Source organism: Protopterus annectens, chromosome 1.part1 (assembly GCF_019279795.1).
Source record: "Protopterus annectens isolate FY-2018-M chromosome 1.part1, PAN1.0, whole genome shotgun sequence".
Taxonomy (NCBI): Eukaryota; Metazoa; Chordata; order Ceratodontiformes; family Protopteridae; genus Protopterus; species Protopterus annectens.
The window spans coordinates 1,341,649,103-1,341,666,619 of NC_056726.1; the positions used below are offsets into that span (position 1 = coordinate 1,341,649,103).

The 17,517-nt window shown below is 42.8% G+C and overlaps 1 protein-coding gene across 2 annotated transcripts in view; it reads left to right on the forward strand.

Moving 5' to 3' along the window:
• Nucleotides 1-17,517, forward strand: part of ATP5F1A (ATP synthase F1 subunit alpha) — a 288,472-nt gene that overhangs the window by 43,304 nt on the left and 227,651 nt on the right. For both annotated transcript variants that reach the window (XM_044081922.1, XM_044081915.1), the window contains exon 2: nucleotides 7,894-7,972. In XM_044081922.1, the coding sequence (XP_043937857.1) occupies nucleotides 7,894-7,972 (79 nt within the window). The remainder of the gene's footprint in view (nucleotides 1-7,893; nucleotides 7,973-17,517) is intronic.

The following is a 17,517-nucleotide window of genomic DNA, read 5'->3' on the forward strand; positions in this document are numbered from 1 at the left end:
TGAAGGGATTCACATCTAGATCAGGGGAGGTCATCGTGCCTCTTTACTCATCCCTCATCAGGCCCATAATTGAGTACAATGCCCCTTTTGGGATGTACCTTACCAGACACCTGCAGCAACTGGAAAGACCCCAAAAGTACCTCACCAAGAGGATCAAAGGGCTCAAACAGATGCCACATGCTGCCCGGTTAAAGAAACTCCAGCTCTACTCAGTGGCATACCGCCTGCTCAGAGGCTATCTGTGCCTGACGTATAAAGCCATGTCCTACCCGGAATTAATAGATATGCTGCACCTCAGAAAATCCAAATCCCATCGAGCTACGCGCTCGAGAGACTTGAACCTCAGCACTGAAATAAATAGGACATGCTGGAGGGACAGATTCATAACCCAGAGGCTCCCTTCACTCTGGAATAAAATCCCAGTCCAGGTTGGGTAGAGTCCCTCATTTCCTCTCTTGAAGAGGAATCTTGAGTGGATGGAGATCGTAGGTTTACCCCGGGTATCACTTCTGTCTCACTGTTAGACAGAGGCACAGTATACTAACCTCGAAAAAGGGCATAGCAAAATTAATTTAAAATGGGTGGCGAAAGCCAAACGCACTCTGGCTAGGCTTATAAATGCCGTAGGGCAGATAGCCTAGTATGAACCTTCAAGTAGTACAGCACTTTGTTGAAGCTGTCAGCATTTAGCAGTGCCACCTTAGTATTCATTTGATTGGCTGTTTAAGTGACTGAGGAGCCTGATCTCGCCTAAAAGGGCACTTTGGGAGGAGAGTTTTTGGCTAATATATGAAAACCCATGAGGAGGAAGACGCTGGTCACCCCTATCAAAGCAGCTGGGATTAAGTTCCACCAAAGCTAATTTTATATATTGGATTCTTGTAAAGTGACACCAGTAGCGGAGCCAAATACAAAAGATAGACTGGCTTTGAGGAATTGTTGACCATGGTAGGGTGTCTTTTGGCTTTTCCCAGTTAGGGGTCGCCACAGCGGTTTTCTGGTCCACTTATGATTGGCAGTGGATTTTTACATTTGTCGAGTTGCCAGCCCGGTGCCCAACATTCAGAGAAGGCGCAAGCATTCATGAACCTACTTGCCTTTTAAAGTTCTGTCGCTTGCGTGGAGGATATGCAGATAGTTAGTGTGTACTCACTCCATGCCCCTCTGAATATTATCCAAGGAGGTAGGTTTCATGGCATTCAGTCCCATGTGGGTAATTATCAGGTCATGTTTACCTGCGATTATGCTTTAGTGTCTTAATGACACTGAATCCTTGTACCTGAGACTGCTAACATTCAGTTTGTCAGGATGTTGCCAGACGTGCAACTTGGTCCTGCTGCCTTAAGTGCTCCTACATGCAGATTGTGATCCCTTTTTTTGTTTGTCTTGCTGTGTTACGAGCGTGCTGCATGCTGATTTTTAGATATGATGTTGGGTGGGGTGCTGGAAGTAGATGTGAGGATTTAAAGTAGTACCTGGACTCAAGACATCTGCATTGGACCATGCAATTCTAAAATTGTGTCTATATTGCTAACTGTCATGCTATGAATGTTCAGTATTTAAGGCTGAATGTGCGTGAAGTTCTCTGACTGAACAAAAGCTTTTAACTAAACTTTAGCTTGCTTGTGTAGTACCTTTTGTGGTAGACTTCTAGGAGGCTTGACCAGAGGTGTAATGAATGTGTGGTTGTCTAACATTTTTTTGTTTTTGTAGTATGTGGATGTTGGAGTGGGGGTTGAGGAAGGTGGTGTCAAACTTGTTGCATGCTATGGGGTGATAAGAGGGACTCTCCCAGTTTACTCCTTTGGATTAAATTAAGTTTATTTTTTGCAATCATGGATTTTTTTTTTTTTTTTTTTATGTCCTTTGGGATACTGTGTGCTGTAAGGCTGACTGTGTAAAGATCAGTCTTCTGTCCTGACTAGCTTCACGTGGCAGCACCGATGCTGGGAAGATCTAGAGGGGGCAGGGTAAATTTGGACTGGAAAATATCGGTTCATGGATATCCCGTACAACCAGTTGTACACGTTTTGAGAGTAGATGTGGCTGGCTCCCTTGCAGAAGTTAGTTACCCCTCTCAGTAGTAGAGGAAAAGAACTTTCTTGCATGCACTAACCACAATAAAGGTAACACACACTTGGCTCATATCTGCACAGTAAGTATTAACTAGGAAAACAAAATAACCAATGGAAAAAGAATACTGAAATCCAGATGCTGCAAACTGTTTGGGGCCTACAAATAATTGGTTTGCCCATCACTTAAATGGAATTGCTGCTTAAATCCAGTATGGCAGCTAGTTATACCATGCTAAAACAGATTACTCCACTCAAAAGCAGAACATTAATAAAATGCAGAAACTTGTCAAGTATTGCAGAAAATTATTGGTAAATGTATTTGGTTTGGTAGTCTAGTTTGGACACTACATTCTAGGATAATTGTTTTCCAGTTTTGTTAATTGCAGGTAGTCCAAAAAGTGCATGTGGTGCAGGCCTCTGTAGGCTTGCCAAACCAAGAAATATTGTGCAGTGGTGGAAATTGAAAGCTTGTGGGGGTGAAGTAATAACAGGGAAGCTAAGCTAAGGCTGCAGAATTAAGTAAATATTAATATGGGGAAGATTTGCAGTGATTCAACATGTAGACAGCCTGGCTGTATTTTTAGCAGTATCTACACACCATCCTTTTTTTAGCCTAGTCATGGTTCAGTACGCATCATCTTTTAATATTTTTTTTTTCCCCCCTTAGTGATGGTTCAACACTTCTGCCATTATCAGTCCTAGTAGAAGTTGCTCTACTGAAGGTTTTCTTTTTTGGCCCAGTTAGCTCATTTTGTTCTGCTATGGTCTTTGGTTCCCTCTCCTTAGAATTGTGGGTGATGACTTATTTCAAAGCACTGCTCTTACAGTGTTGAATTGGGGCTATATTTTTTTCCTGGACATCGGAGAGGTGGGACATTCAACCCCACTGGTTGAAGTGTTAATTCCACCTTTGCTAAAACCCACTGCTTCATGGATGTCCCTGTTGGTTAGATATCTGCCCAGACTGCTGTGCTGGCTGGTAATACCAGTGACATGGCAGCTACACTCCTCCCTAGCACACCCCCCCCCCCCCAACCCTCCCATTGATAGAGGCAGACACAACCAATGCAGTTCTTTCATGCCCTTGTCTTTTCCAGTGTCAAGGCTGCTAATCAAACTCTGGTCGCCTGAATCGTGCAGTGGGTTAAGCTCCTCTGCTGCTGAATCTGTATAACAGCAGTCTGCTCCAAGGCTGTCCTTTGTTGGGGGTAGCATGTTGCATTGCTTAAAGTAAATACAAAGATCCCCTCAACGCTATTTTGGTAATAACATGAGTAGGAGAATTGAGAAGCGTTGATAATTTTTGTCCTTTTGAGTGTCTGGCCATTTACTGTGCATACAAATATATATATATATATATATATATATATATATATATATATATATATATATATATATATATATATATATATATATATATATATATATATATTTGTATGCACAGTAAATGGCCAGACACTCAAAAGGACAAAAATGATCAACACTTCTCAATTCTCCTACTCATGTTATTACCAAATATATCTAGTTCCCAGCCCGGCACCCAACCTTCCACAGAAGGGGCACACTCACACCTAGGGCCAATTTACTGTTCAATCCACCTACCACATGTCTTTGGGATGTGGGAGGAAACCAGAGCACCCGGAGGAAACCCATGTCACCACAGGGAGGACATGCAGACTCGACTCAGAAGGCACCCCATCCGAGGATCAAACCGGAGCACCTCTTGCTGTGAGGCAGCAACGCTAACCGCTGCACCACTGTTTCCGCCAGTTTCATTGAATAGTTACATGAGGCAAAAACTCTTAATGCCACATAATCCTAAACACCACACCACCTACAACATAATTCTAACAAATCATGTCTGCATAACAAATGTAAAGAGATGTATATAAAGTTCTATATAAAAATTCATAATACAATACACTGACTTTGTAAATGTTTTCACTGAAAAAAAATAAATTAAGCTACAATATTACTATCTTAAACTCAATTTTAACATTCATACTACAGAACATGCATCATTCAAACCAGGTTGACTGTATGCATGTAATCTAAACTGCCAAAACAATTCCTGTTCTAATCTCGATAACATTGGACACCCTCTGTCATATTCTACCTGGTGCATTACTCTGAATAAAAATGAGTGACTGGGGTGACGTAACACACGTTTCCCCTAATGCATTTTCTAATTTGGCTTTCCTGATGCAATAGAAGTGTTCGTAAAGATGTTTTTAGTGTGCGGTCAGTCTTCCCTATGTAAACTTTATTCCTTGTTTCTAAAATATTCTTCAAATTTTGACCCCTCTTAAAATGAGTCTGGGTTTCCCCTCAACACTGCAGCCAATGAGACTGGATGTAATTAAACCCCAATTTTTGATTCAAATTTGTTTGATACCAGACGCATCCATACTAAATGGAGTTGAACGTTGAACAAATCAGTATTGTTATCCTTAATATTCTCCACCTGTTCTGGGTCGGTCCATTCCATGGGTGTACTCGTGTCGTGCACAATGGCTTTAAAATATCCTGTCTCTCTTAGAACCTCCTGTGTTAACTCCTTCAATATGTTAACTGGATACCCCTGTCTCCGAAACATACTCCTCAAAAGGTCACACTTTTTTATAGGAGAAAGTCCAAGTTGGACCAGTTTACCCTTTGCTACTGACATTTTCTGTTGAATTGGGTGGGCACTTAAGTGCAAAAATGAATTGGAGTAGTTTCCAAAAATGAATTGGAGTAGTTTCTTTCCTAAAGATTTTAGCTTTATAGCCTTTACTCTCCCTATCCTTGATCAGGTCTACATCCCAAGTACGAAATCTAGTCAGTGTGGAAAACACGAGTAAATGTTAAAAATTGGGTAGTGTTAAAATAATGGAGGAGCTTCGAGAAGTGTTCATGTCCACCTTTAAGCATGATAAAGATATCGTGTAATAATGCACCAAGCCAAAATAAAGCACAAACTCCCTCTCCCAGTATGCCATAACTAAATAAATTGTCAAAACTAGCCCCACAGGAGGAGCCCAAAGCTATTCCTTCCTCTGGAAAAATATTTCTTTAGAGTAAAAAATTGGACAAAATTATATCCAATAATTCTTGTATACGATATCTCGTGGTTAGTCGCCCCTTTACTTCTGAGGAGATAACGGACCCACTCCATTCCCAAATCGTGGGGGATGACAGTGTACATGTCCTTAACATCGATTGTTGTTAAATTATTTATCTATAAAACAAGACTGTCTTTATATATTTGTTGCTCATTATCCACAAATTATTTTTCAAAACATTGTCTACATACTTCTCTAGAGGATACTTAATGGAATTCCTGCCCTTTACAATGGGATGTAAAGGCAGATTTGCTAAATTTGTATGCATTTTTTGGAATTCCAAATATTACAGGGACTTGAGGGGCTAGCATGCTCAATTTAACAAATCCGTGTTAACTCAAGCTTCTATAAAAACCCTCTTCATCTCTTTCAAAGAGACATTCATAGTTGTTGAAATTAAATATTTCAAACGTACGTTTACTATATCATTATCCATGAACATGAGCCCTTCCCCCTTGTCTGGTTTAATCACACTGACTCCACTGGTTTTCAAAACTCAGTTTCCTATTCTTCCCTTTTTAAAATTGCAAGTCTGTTACATTGTTGAAAAGCAGGCATCTAATATCAAGTTCACAAATGTGGCTAAAAACAGGATTTATTGGTGGGTTGTAAACACTTGGCACCTTAAATTTGACCGTATTAAAAGGTTTATCTTTTAATAAAATTTAAAATTCAGAGTACAGGTGAACAATTTAAGGTCCACCCATGTTCTAGCTACATCACTCTGGGATGGTACAAATGTCATACCCTTGCCAGTATACCAGCCAAAGAGGTGTCCACTTTGAAGGTTGAGTAGTTGAAAATATTGAAAGTCTCCTTCCATGTTCAACTGCCCCCCCCCCCCCCAACAAAAAAAAAACACCTTCATAGTGTCCATTGCTGTTTCCTTTAACAGCCCCAAAAAGGGTTCTCCTCTGCTGGCCACATCCCAGATCCTTCTCCAGTTGGTGTTCCTCTGATTCTTTTGACCCCTGTGGGTTCAGAACAATTGTAGAAGAGTTCTGGTTTGCTACCAAGGTAGCAAAACCATTATTTTGGTTTCGTAGTTTGCTGCGATGAGGACCACCCTCCATGTCATTGACTGGTCGTCTAACAGCAGTTGCAAACTCGTGTATAACTGTAGTAGTGTCATCAATGCTGGAATTTTTGCCCCAAGTTAGTGATATCACCAACTTCCGAAGATCCTCTTGCACTGTTCCACTGAGGGTGTTTTTGGTTGGTCACATCTTTCACATAATCTGCGTTGTCATGTTTTTTATTTTATTTTTTTCAGCTTGGTTGCTGTAAGCTTAATGTGCCCATAAATACTCGTAAATACACAACCATATTCAAATAGGTGTTTGCCTTTTTTTATGTTACTGTCTTCTCATGTCCAGGTTCCCCTCAGTTGTGCCAAGCGTTTGGTAGTGGGAATACCTCCACATCGATTCTACCCTTGACCACCCTGCCTGTGGTTGTACTGGTGATCCTCACTTAACCTTCTGTCTGGGATACTGTAAACTTCATTTTGAGTAGTGCTAGTACTGCTGTGTGCTTGTACCAAATGCCTTGGCTGAGGTAGTATCCCTTGCAGTAATCTGGGCAACCTTGTTGCTAGATGCTTCCTACAGGAATCTGCTCCTTGGGCAGGGCTGAATTCCCTGACCTGTGGTAGTAAGCGGATGTTCTTGCCTACCTGGGGGAGGATGTTCTCTGGTGCCACAGACGCCCTCCTCCCATTATTTGCCTCTGCCTTTCCGCCATATAGACACATTGAATGGTGCTGGGTCATTCCCTCAATTCCTTGATTGGGTCCGCTAAGGAGTGGTGGTCCTTGCATTTTTTGGGAGGAAGAGACTAGTATTTAGCTGTTTGGGGCCTGATTTGATCTGTCACTCCTGTAGTTCATTTTCTCTGCTGCATGGGTTTATGGTTGCAGCACAGTTGTCTTTAATCTGTCTTTGACCTTCTACCTCTACACCTTTTGCCCATTTCTCTTCCTCACAGGGGGGGGGGGGGTTCCTTGACTTTGGCAGTCTTACTTCATGTTGGTTTTTGCAGTAATGGGAGTTTGTGAGCTTGTCCTTTGTTGGTGGGGGAGACTGTTTTGAGGTATTTCAGTTTCTACAGGCTGTCAGCTGACCACTTGTGGCCAAACCTGGGAAAAGGGAATCCTTTGTTCATTTGTGTTCCTCTATGGAGATCTTTAAAACAGCTTAGAGTAGCTAATCTCTGATCACAAATGCTGAGCCGTAAGATTCTCTCTCGAAGTTGTATGCACAGTAACTTGAAACATGGAGCAGATGTGGGAAAATTAGTTGTTTGTGTGCACCCTCCCCATCCCCTCTTTTACATGAGTGAGCTTGTGCTGTAGCGTCTTACATTTTTATGCAGGTCTATTTCCCGTCTACTTGACTGAGGATGGGAGAAAGTTAAGGAGCTTCAAGATTTGTCATGGGTAGAAGGTGCTAGTTGATGGACAAACTCTTCAGGTACATCTGTTAAGTGACTGTTGCTTAACTCCTCTTTAAGTGCCACTTTACATTTATTGCTTACTTTGAAAACTGCTTCTGAACCCAGGATAAGGTGGCATAAGATCAGAGTATGCAGAAAGCAGATTTTAAATTTCTCACAGCAGTCCAACTTTGTGTGCAAGTATTTGTGATGCATTAAGTAGTTTAACTATTTGCTGAAGTGGCATTTTGCTCAAATTTTTTTATTTTCTTTACCTACAGGTTTCTAAAAATGCACTGTATGCTGCATCAGTAGGTACCAGGAATTTACATGCGTCAAAGACATGGCTTCAGAAGACAGGTATGTGGTGACATGTTCATGTGGAGTGAAATTCTTTTTTTTTGTAGTGACTATATAGAGGCTGCAGTCACTGACTTAGCTGGGGATTAACATTATGCCTGAACACTGGCACCTGACTAACACCCTTTGGTAATGGCCTTTTGAAAGCTTGCTTCTGAAGTTTGATTCCTTTTAGATTATGCATGTTTCACTTGTGCTTTCTTGTTTCTAAACGACACTGAGGTGGAGTAAGATATTGCTCGTTTTTGGTCTGCTTTGGCAGATTCTTGCTAAATGCAGTTTTTGATATATTTAATACTTTGTCTGTCGGTGTGTGGTTGACTGACACTTCAGTCTGCTAAGCAGATTTTTATAATGTAATTGCCCACTGAAAGAAGTTCACACCTAATTTTTAATTTGCTTGTGTTCCTACTCCAATTTATTTAAGTTTTTGCTGTAAGACGCACTCAGCGAGTGTGATAAGGAGCATATTAAAGTTTAGGATTATTGTACAAATGGGGCTGAGGACTGAAGGGTAGAAGATACCAGCTACTTCAGGAGTTCATTGTGAAAGGTGTTGCATCCATTAAATGTAGTGGAATAGTTTTGTTGGGTTCTCTAAAGATAATTTATTAAATTAAGTGAGCAACAGATGTATTGTACTGCTGTACTTCAGAATAAGCACATCACTGAATGATAGAAGTCCCCTTTCTCAACCTGATTTTTGTGGTGGCTGGAAGGAAGAATGTTTTCCTTGTTTTAAGTAGCCACAGTGGTGTAGGCAGATGAGATTATTGCTAGTGCCAACTGTCTGTGTAGTATTCTTGCCATATTTTACCCATTTGTGAGAAAATAACTGATGTGGAAGAGTGTAAAATCTCCTCAGTTGTCATCTTTCCCCATGAAGATGTTTTGGTCCTTAAATAAGACTGGGACCTAGTGTAAAATTGAACAGGTTAATTTCCCTCTGTGGTATCCTCCTCCTGCATGTTTATCCTTCAGTCAACTGCTGCAGTGTCTTCACAATACAGAGCCAGTCTTCTCTGCAGAACTTTTAATTTGTTTGCTTTTGCATGTCATAGTAGCAGAGCAGTAGACTGAAGTAGAGTCCATTAATGCAGCCTACCTTTTGGGCGTGCAGTTCCAAGGGCATCTGTAAAATGTACATTTATAGCAGTCTACTTTAAGTGTAGGGAAGCAAGGTGTTTCCACTGTATATATTCTAGGTTCCTATCACCTGATTATGGGGACAAGCATGGTTGGAGAGACTTCAGTGTATTTTGTTGTCCATGCTGTTCTGATCTAGACCCTTTATTCCCTTTCAATGGCCAGGGGGTGTCTTGGAGCATTATTGCCAACCGTTCCTTTCCTTTTGATAGGACCATTGACTTTACAGGACAGTTGGTCCATAGACCATCATCACCTTGCCAGTATCCACCTTTGCAAGACGGCTTCTGCTTCCAGGAGGGCAGAAGTCAGGCCATGATTTTACAGGTGCCTATTTGAGGCTTCATGGCTTGTCTTAAAGGAATTGTGGATAGTCTTCCATTGCATATAAATAGAGCAATATCCCAGAGGTGGGGAAAGTGAGTATGTATACAAGTTGATTTTGAGACTCTAATCTTTGAGGGGTTATGAAGCTGTTTATTGACCTGGGTAGTACATACAAATGGTTGGTTATATTTTGTGTACTACATTTATAAACAGATACAAACTCCATGCAATTTCCATTTTCTAGGAGATGAGTATTGGGTCTTTAACAGCCTGGAATACTAGACACTGTCACAGCACAACAGTCTAATACAGGGGTAGAGCGTTCAAGCTCTTCTTGGTATCTGAGGGTGTTAAGTCCTTGATCTTTTTTGCAGTTGCTCTGTCACGTGCCACCCAAGTCTTGTAACTTGGTAGGAGTGCAGTGATTGAGGAGGATATCCTTTCTGGAAGAGGCTTGTTTGGACAGATTTCTCAGGATGTGGCTGAAACTATATTAAGAGTAAGAAACCTAACTAGACTTCAAAATGTGGATGTACTCTGTACTCTTGTCCGTCTCACCTCCCCCCCCCCCCTTTTCATTTTGCTTCTTATCAAGATAGTTTCCTGAAGAAGTCCTATTATAAGAAGAGCAAGAAATAGAATAAAAAACAACCAATCCTCACCTATAAATTTGTAGTTGAATACGAATTTTGGCTAGCTTGCAAGACTACAATGCTAGAAGTCTAAACCTCAAAATGCACTCTCTCGAGGCACTCCTAAAAATGGAGAACATCGATATCTGTGCAGTAACTGAGACCTGGTTCAAGGCTCCAGAGAGCACCCCTGCAATACCAGGCTACAACTCTTGCCACACTTTTCGGCCACCAAACCAGGACCGAAACACTAAAGGTGGAGGAGTGTCAATATTCACCAAGGATATTCACACCACCAGGCTAGTTGGCCAACACAATGTGTCTGACATTCTCCAAGTGCAACTAACACTAGGTAAGACTGCAATCCAAATTGTAGCTTGCTACAGATCCCCCACCATACCCCAAGATTCTCACTACACCTTTTTAAACATACTGGAAAATATTAAGATAGAACCAAACGCCCTAATACTGGGTGATTTTAACTACCCTGCCATTAACTGGGAAAACTACTAGTGTCCCAACACCTTTGCGCAACGGTTCTTGGAATTCATAAATTCCAACGCCCTGGATCAACTAATCCATAGTCCCACCAGGGGCTCCAATATCCTAGACCTGGTCATTACCAACATGGCAAATCAATGCTCCATACCTATGGTCACCCCCTCGTTAGTAAGGTCTGACCATAAGCTAATCACCCTTAACATCCACATCCCACCCCCACCCCCCAGTAAAGAAACCACCATAAAAAACTTCTCCAAAGCCAACTTCATGCTACTCAAGTCAGAAGTGACAAACTTCATGACACCCATGCAGATGGGAACTGAAAGTTCAACTGCTGAATCCTACACTAAGGCACTGTACGAGCACATCCACTCATGCATGGATCGTGCCATCCCAAATAGAACCAAAATGCTCTCATCCAAAATAAGGAAGCCAATCTGGTGGTCCCCTGCCATAAACAAACTTTACAACAAAAGGAAGAAACCTTTGCAGAAAAGAGGAAAATCCCAGGATGCAAAAAACTCCCTTACTAGCCTCAGTAAGAAACTGAGATGCCTCATAAAATCCTCCAAAGCTAGTTATGAAAATAAAATTGCCAAAGATTCCAAAGAACCACAAAGCATTCTATAACTGTCAAGAATCTAAATGGCAATGCTCAGATCTGCTCTGAGCTAAAACAGAATGGCAATAAATATACTGTTCCGAAGGATATTGCCAAAATCCTGGCAGATCGATTCGGTGCCAACTTCACCCCCCTCTCACCCCCTAAATGGCCCATCTCAGTACCGGAAGATTGCCAAATTCCAGTAATAACGGCCACACAGGTACAAAACGCACTCTCTAAAGCCAAGAATACAGCATCCATGGGACCAGATGACATCCCGGGCTGTGTACTATATGAACTGGCACCTCACCTAAGTGTCATGTTTAATCGTAGCCTCACCTCAGGTTTTGTGCCCACTGAGTGGCGCAGAGCTACAGTTATCCCAATCCACAAGGGGGGATCCACCTTGGATCCCGGAAACTACCGTCCCATCAGTCTGACAAGCGTTATCTGCAAGGCCATGGAGCGTATTATCATGGAACTTATAAACAAAGACATTGGCAACCTTCAAACACTGGACCCCACCCAGTTTGGGTTTGTGAAGGGCCGATCTTGTCTCCTGAACCTGATTGACTTCTTTGAATCAGTCTCCAGAGCCATAGACAAGGGTAAGGTGGTCCACACAGCCTGTCTAGACCTTGCCAAGGCCTTTGACACCATCCCCCACTTTGGAATCATAGATAAACTTACTAAGTTGGGTATTAATCTCTGTCACCCAATGGGTTGCTAAATGGCTTACTGATGGAACCCACACTGTAAAAGTAGCCGACTCCAAATCCAGCTCCAGACAAGTGACAAGTGGAGTACCACAGGGTTCAGTCCTGGGGCCGCTCTTGTTTGGCATCTACTTCTCTGAAGTACAGGTCAACACTAAGGGACTCTGGCTAACAAAGTTTGCAGATGACTGCAAACTGGGAGCCATTATTGAATCCCCAAATGATGTGGATACTCTACAAAAGGGCCTTACAGAAACAGATGCTTGGTGCCAGAGCCATGGGCTCAAGCTCAATGCCAAGAAATGTATTGTTATCCCCTTTGGGAAAAAACATGTATCCATGAATTACCATATAGGTGGCAGTACACTAAACGCAGAAAGTGTGATAAGAGACTTAGGGACACAGGTGGACAGTGGTCTCGCCTTCGATAACCACATCGCCACAACAGTCAGGAAATCCTATGTGGCACACCTCATCACGAAGGGCTTTTCATCCAGAAAAAAAGGAGGTCATTGTCCCACTGTACTCATCCCTCATTAGACCCATTATAGAATACAACGCCCCATTTGGTATGTACCTCTCAAGACATCTGCAACAACTGGAAAGGCCTCAGAAATACCTCACTAAAAAAATCACAGGCCTAAAGCAGATGCCCTACGCTGACCGCCTTAAACTCCAGCTATACTCTGTCGCATATCGTCTACTCGGAGGCGATCTCTGCTTAACATACAAGGCCATGTCAAACCCAGAGCTGTTGGACATGCTACACTTAAAGAAATCCCAATCCCTCAGAGCTACACGCTCCAGGGATCTAAACCTTGTCATCACAATAAACAAAACATGCTGGAGGGATAGGTTCCTGACCCAGAGACTCCCCAGACTCTGGAATAGATTGCCCATACATGTCAAGCAGAGTGCCTCTTACCTCTTCAAGAGTATTCTTGACGTTTGGATGGGAGAAAGGAAATTCACCCCAGGGATCACGTCAGTTGCCCTGCTAGACAGGGGTCCAGGAAAGTAAATGTGGGAAGAAATAGCCAGGGAATTGTTATGGCTAGGCTTGTATAGGCCCTAGGGCTGATGGCCTAGTACCAACCTATGAACCTACAGTTTTAGTGAGTCAGTTTAGTTTTAAAACTATTGGTTTGTGGATATAATTTCACCTTTAAGTCTTAATCAGATCTTTGCAGAGTTGCTAGAACTGTTATATTCCAAAGGGGAATATACTTGCATTCCTAAATTGATATAGTTTTATGGAGGATTGTCCATTAGCACCCTGGCAGGCATATTAGACTTGGCTGCATATTGTGGGAGAAGGCTTCGTCTGTAGCAGAATTTAAAAAGTGTGTGTATATACATACACTATTTATTCTGGTGCCTTTACATAGTGCTGGACAACCTAGCCATGGCATCTGGTGAAGATGTAAATCCTGGAAATAAAGGATTCTGTCATCCTCCAACCTCATGGCAGCTGTTGTGTATTGGTCCTATTTGCAGCTGGCAGTGTGTCTTGGGATAGTATGTGGATGTGTTTTGATACTTTGAGGCCCCAGAGTATGCACAGTCATTGTCATATACTTGCAAATGTCTAGTATGGAGAGCCTTCATTTGATATTGTGGATGTCTGTTAATGCACAGGAAGTACCTATGCTGAAAAGGGGCAACAAAAACTTCAGACTGTCTTCAGGAAGAGTTTGATAGCACTATCAAGAAGTGCTCCTCCTTTCAAAGTAAGTTTTAATTCTTTCAAAACGCTACTGTAAGGTCAAACCTCACAGCTAGGGGAAATGGAGGGCACTGTATTACACAGCTGTTCTGGTCTCCTTAGTCAGACTGCATGTGAGGGGAAACTAAGTGGTGCTTGGGGATCTTGCAGTGGTACCACCCACTGAAAAACAGGTGTTGGCAGCGAGGGATTTTCTTGGAGGCAGAGCAAATAAAACCAGAGAAAGCTGCATCAGATCTGATACAAGGAATGCACCTCTTGTTTCAAAAAAGTGCAGGGGACTTGGCTGTTGTTAAATACCCTTTCTGCTAAAGAGACTGTATGTAGAGTAATTGTCTGTGGGCAAGCAAGGGGGTATGCTTGTGTTCTCCAACAGTCAGGTTCCATGCAGTCACTACCACCAGGCACAGTTGAAGTCCCAGTATTCCCTAGAAGGAGAATGCATTGGAGGACTACTTAAACAGATCCTTCCTCATGAGTTGAAATTTGGCCAAGTTTTATTTCTGGTGGACTGCTTGCTTCCTATCTGAAAAGCAAGAGTGCAGACCTTTTTTATGCAAGGTTTTCATAGGTACCCAGATGGTTAAAATGGCTAACTATTAACTCTCTCTTATTAGGAGTTCTGTCTTGGCCTCTTTTTAAAAGGAGTAAGGATGTTTCTCCTGAGGTTTTGTTCTGTTCGGGATCTGTTTCTTCCAGCATTTCTGCTGATGAGGAATTTTCTCAGGCTTTTCCTCCCTTTGAAGATTCAGATGCAGAGGAGTCTATCCCTTCAGCCTCTCCTCCAGAGGATTTCTCTCTTGGTGACACTTTAAATACCCTCAAGGAACATTTTAAATGGGAAAGCCAGGATTATCCCCAATCTAAGAAACGAGGGAGTTTCTGGATTTACCTCAGCATAAGCCTCTTGCTATTCCCTCCTGTGTTGGAAGTTTGTTTTTTTCTGGAAAATTCCTAGTCTCCAAACTCATTTCCCCCCTGCTCCCAGAAAACTTGACTGGTACTAGAGTCCCGGATTCTCATCCATTTCTTTTCAGGAACCCGTTGGCTGATCCAGAGGTTATTTCTCAAGACCCTAAAGGAGTTAAGGACACTTAACAGAAATCCTGTTCCTTCAGATAGGATATCTAGGAACCTAGATAGGTGGGGCAAGAAGGTTTATACCTCTGCCTCCATAGCTATTAGGGCTAGCAATTGCTTTTTTTTTTTTCATATGCTGAAGTACGAACAGCACACCTTCGAGGCTAAATCTAAGATAGCAAGTGTACCTCTTTTGGCAGAGTAAAGACGTGCAGGATTTATTGAATTCAGCCTCTCTGGTCAAGCATTCTTTGCTTTGTGGTTTTGACATCCTTGAGACCTCCAGTAGGGCTACGGCTACTGGCTCTCTTATTAGAAGGCATCCTTGGCTCAGAACGGCCTCTTCCAGAACCTGTCAAGGCTAAGCTTTTGGATGTACCTTTGCATAAAGAAAATCTTTTTGGCAGCCAAGATGAGGAGGTACTTGCGAAGATGGAGGAGATGGCCAAGTCCATGCAAACTGTTAAGGATTTTTTGCAAGTTCAACCCCCTCGCTTTAGCAGGAATTACCCTTCCAAGAGTTGGACCATTCTTGATACCAGCAGACAGAACCATTCCAGGACTAGAGGTTGCAAATCTTCTAGGGGTCAAGCAGCTACCCCTCAAAGGTCTGGGCGGCGGCAGGCTTTCCAGGTCTAAGGCATGAGACTCCAAACCTGCATTTCAGTCGAAACACACTGACTTTTTTTGCAACTTCTGCCTGTTCTTGCTTGCTTGGAGAGTCCTTTAGGGGGAAGGTTGGCCTTTTTTGCAGATGTCTGGGCCTCTATCACAGACATCTGGGTGCTCAGAACGGTGGCCCTGAGGCACAAGTTCTTTCCGCACCTTTCCAGCTCCCAAGGGAATCCTGGATGTTCCTCCAAACCAAAGGGCAGAAGTAGAAAAACAAATCCTTTGTTTAACCTGGGAGCAATAGAATCCGTTCCTGCTCAGCAGGTAGGCCAGGGCTTTTATTCCAGGCTTTTCCTAGTTCCAAAAAGAGAGGACCTGGCGTCCTATCCTAGATCTTTCCATTCTGAACTCTTTTCTAGTAATTCCAAAGTTCAAAATGCTCACTCTGCATCACTTGCTACCAATGCTAGAAAAGGGTTCCTGGCTGGTAACCTTGGGTCTCAAAGGCTTATCTGCACATCCCTATCAGGGAAAGTTGCAGGCAGTATCTTCGTTTCAGAGTGGGAAAGCAACATTACCAATTCTCTGTGCTACTGTTTGGCTTGTCTACTACTCAGAGAGTCTTCACAAAAAGTGCCTGGCCCCATTCCTTGCTTATTGCAGGCAGAAGAAAATTCAGATTTACCCATGCTTGGATGACTGTCTGATTCAAGCAAGTTCTCGGGAACAGCTACTGGAGGATCTGGCATTTTGTATAGACTCTTTTCTCTCTTCCCTGGGTTACACTCTCAATGAGGAAAAATCAAAAATGGTACCATCCAAGGAGGTAACATTCCTGGGAGCGAGTGTGAACAGTCATCCAGGAGAAGCAGACCACTTTCAGTTTACTTGAAAGACTTGGCAAGCTGCAAGGAAATACCTGCAAGCTCTGGGATTCATGTTATCTTATATTCTCATGATTCCATATGCAAGACTGCATATGAGGAAATTGCAATGGTACCTCGAACATTTGGTGTCAACACACAGGACCTGGATATGATCTCTCTGCTTCCATCAATGCATATGGAGTTTCTATGGTGGGCAACAGCCAGTCTACAAAACAAAGGCATGCCCTTTTGGACACCTGCCAGTCGAGCTCCGACTACAGACTTGTCGGACTATGCCTGGTGAGCACACCTGAATGGTAGATGCATACAGGGATGGTGGAACGCCCAGCAGATGCACCTGCACATCCTAAAATAAATGATTGCAGTTCAACAGGCTTTACTAGCTTTCAAGCATCTTCTTTCTCCAGGGGTCCTGCTTGTCAGAACAGGCAACACCACAGTCATGTGGTACATCAACAAGCAGGGAGGGACACACTCTTGCCCCCTGTGCAGACAAAGCTTGAATCTTTGGTCCATGGCCGCATCCCTCGACCTGCATCTCTTAGCTCAGTTTTTTTCAAGGTAGGCTCACTGTTTTGGCAGACTAGTTGAGCAGGTGAACCCTGGATCCTCACGAGTGGCAGCTGAACTGAGCAGTTTTTTACAGCATCATTCATCATTGGGGCACACCTCGGGTGGATCTTTTCTTCTCCGACAACCATCTTCTACCTCTTTTGCACCAGACAGCATCACAGCATAACCTGGAGAGTGGATGCTGTGTCCTTCCCTTGGACATTGCTGTTAGTTTACACCTTTCCTCCTCTTCCTGTTCTACCCAGAGTGTTGAAGATCGGGGAGGAACAACCAAGGACTAGTCTCATAGGTCTGAACTGGCCCAGACAGCATTAGTATCCACTGCTGCGCAGTCTCTCCTAATTTCCTCCTTGGCATCTTCCTCTGAAGCCAGATCTTTTGATTCAGGAAGAGGGATTCATTCTGCGTCCTCCTCTTCAGTCTCTCTATTTGGCAGCATGGCTCATTGCATGACTTATCTTTTCCTCTTTCCCAGCATGTGGCTGGGGTCTATATTAGAACATCATTTCAGAACTTCGAATGCTCTAATATCGAACCCTGTTCAGCAAAAGCTGAAAATATCGAAGCAACAGAAAAATGAATTTTTTCCTAGGGAAAGTATTTGGATGTCAGTTTCTGTTTCAGTATTTTCAGCGCTGTGGTGGAAAGTTACGGTTCAGGTAAGTGTGGGTTGGGTATGTGTGTGATTTATGTGGAACATGAGGGTTAGGGCAGGTTAGGTGAGTTAGGGTTAAGGCACAG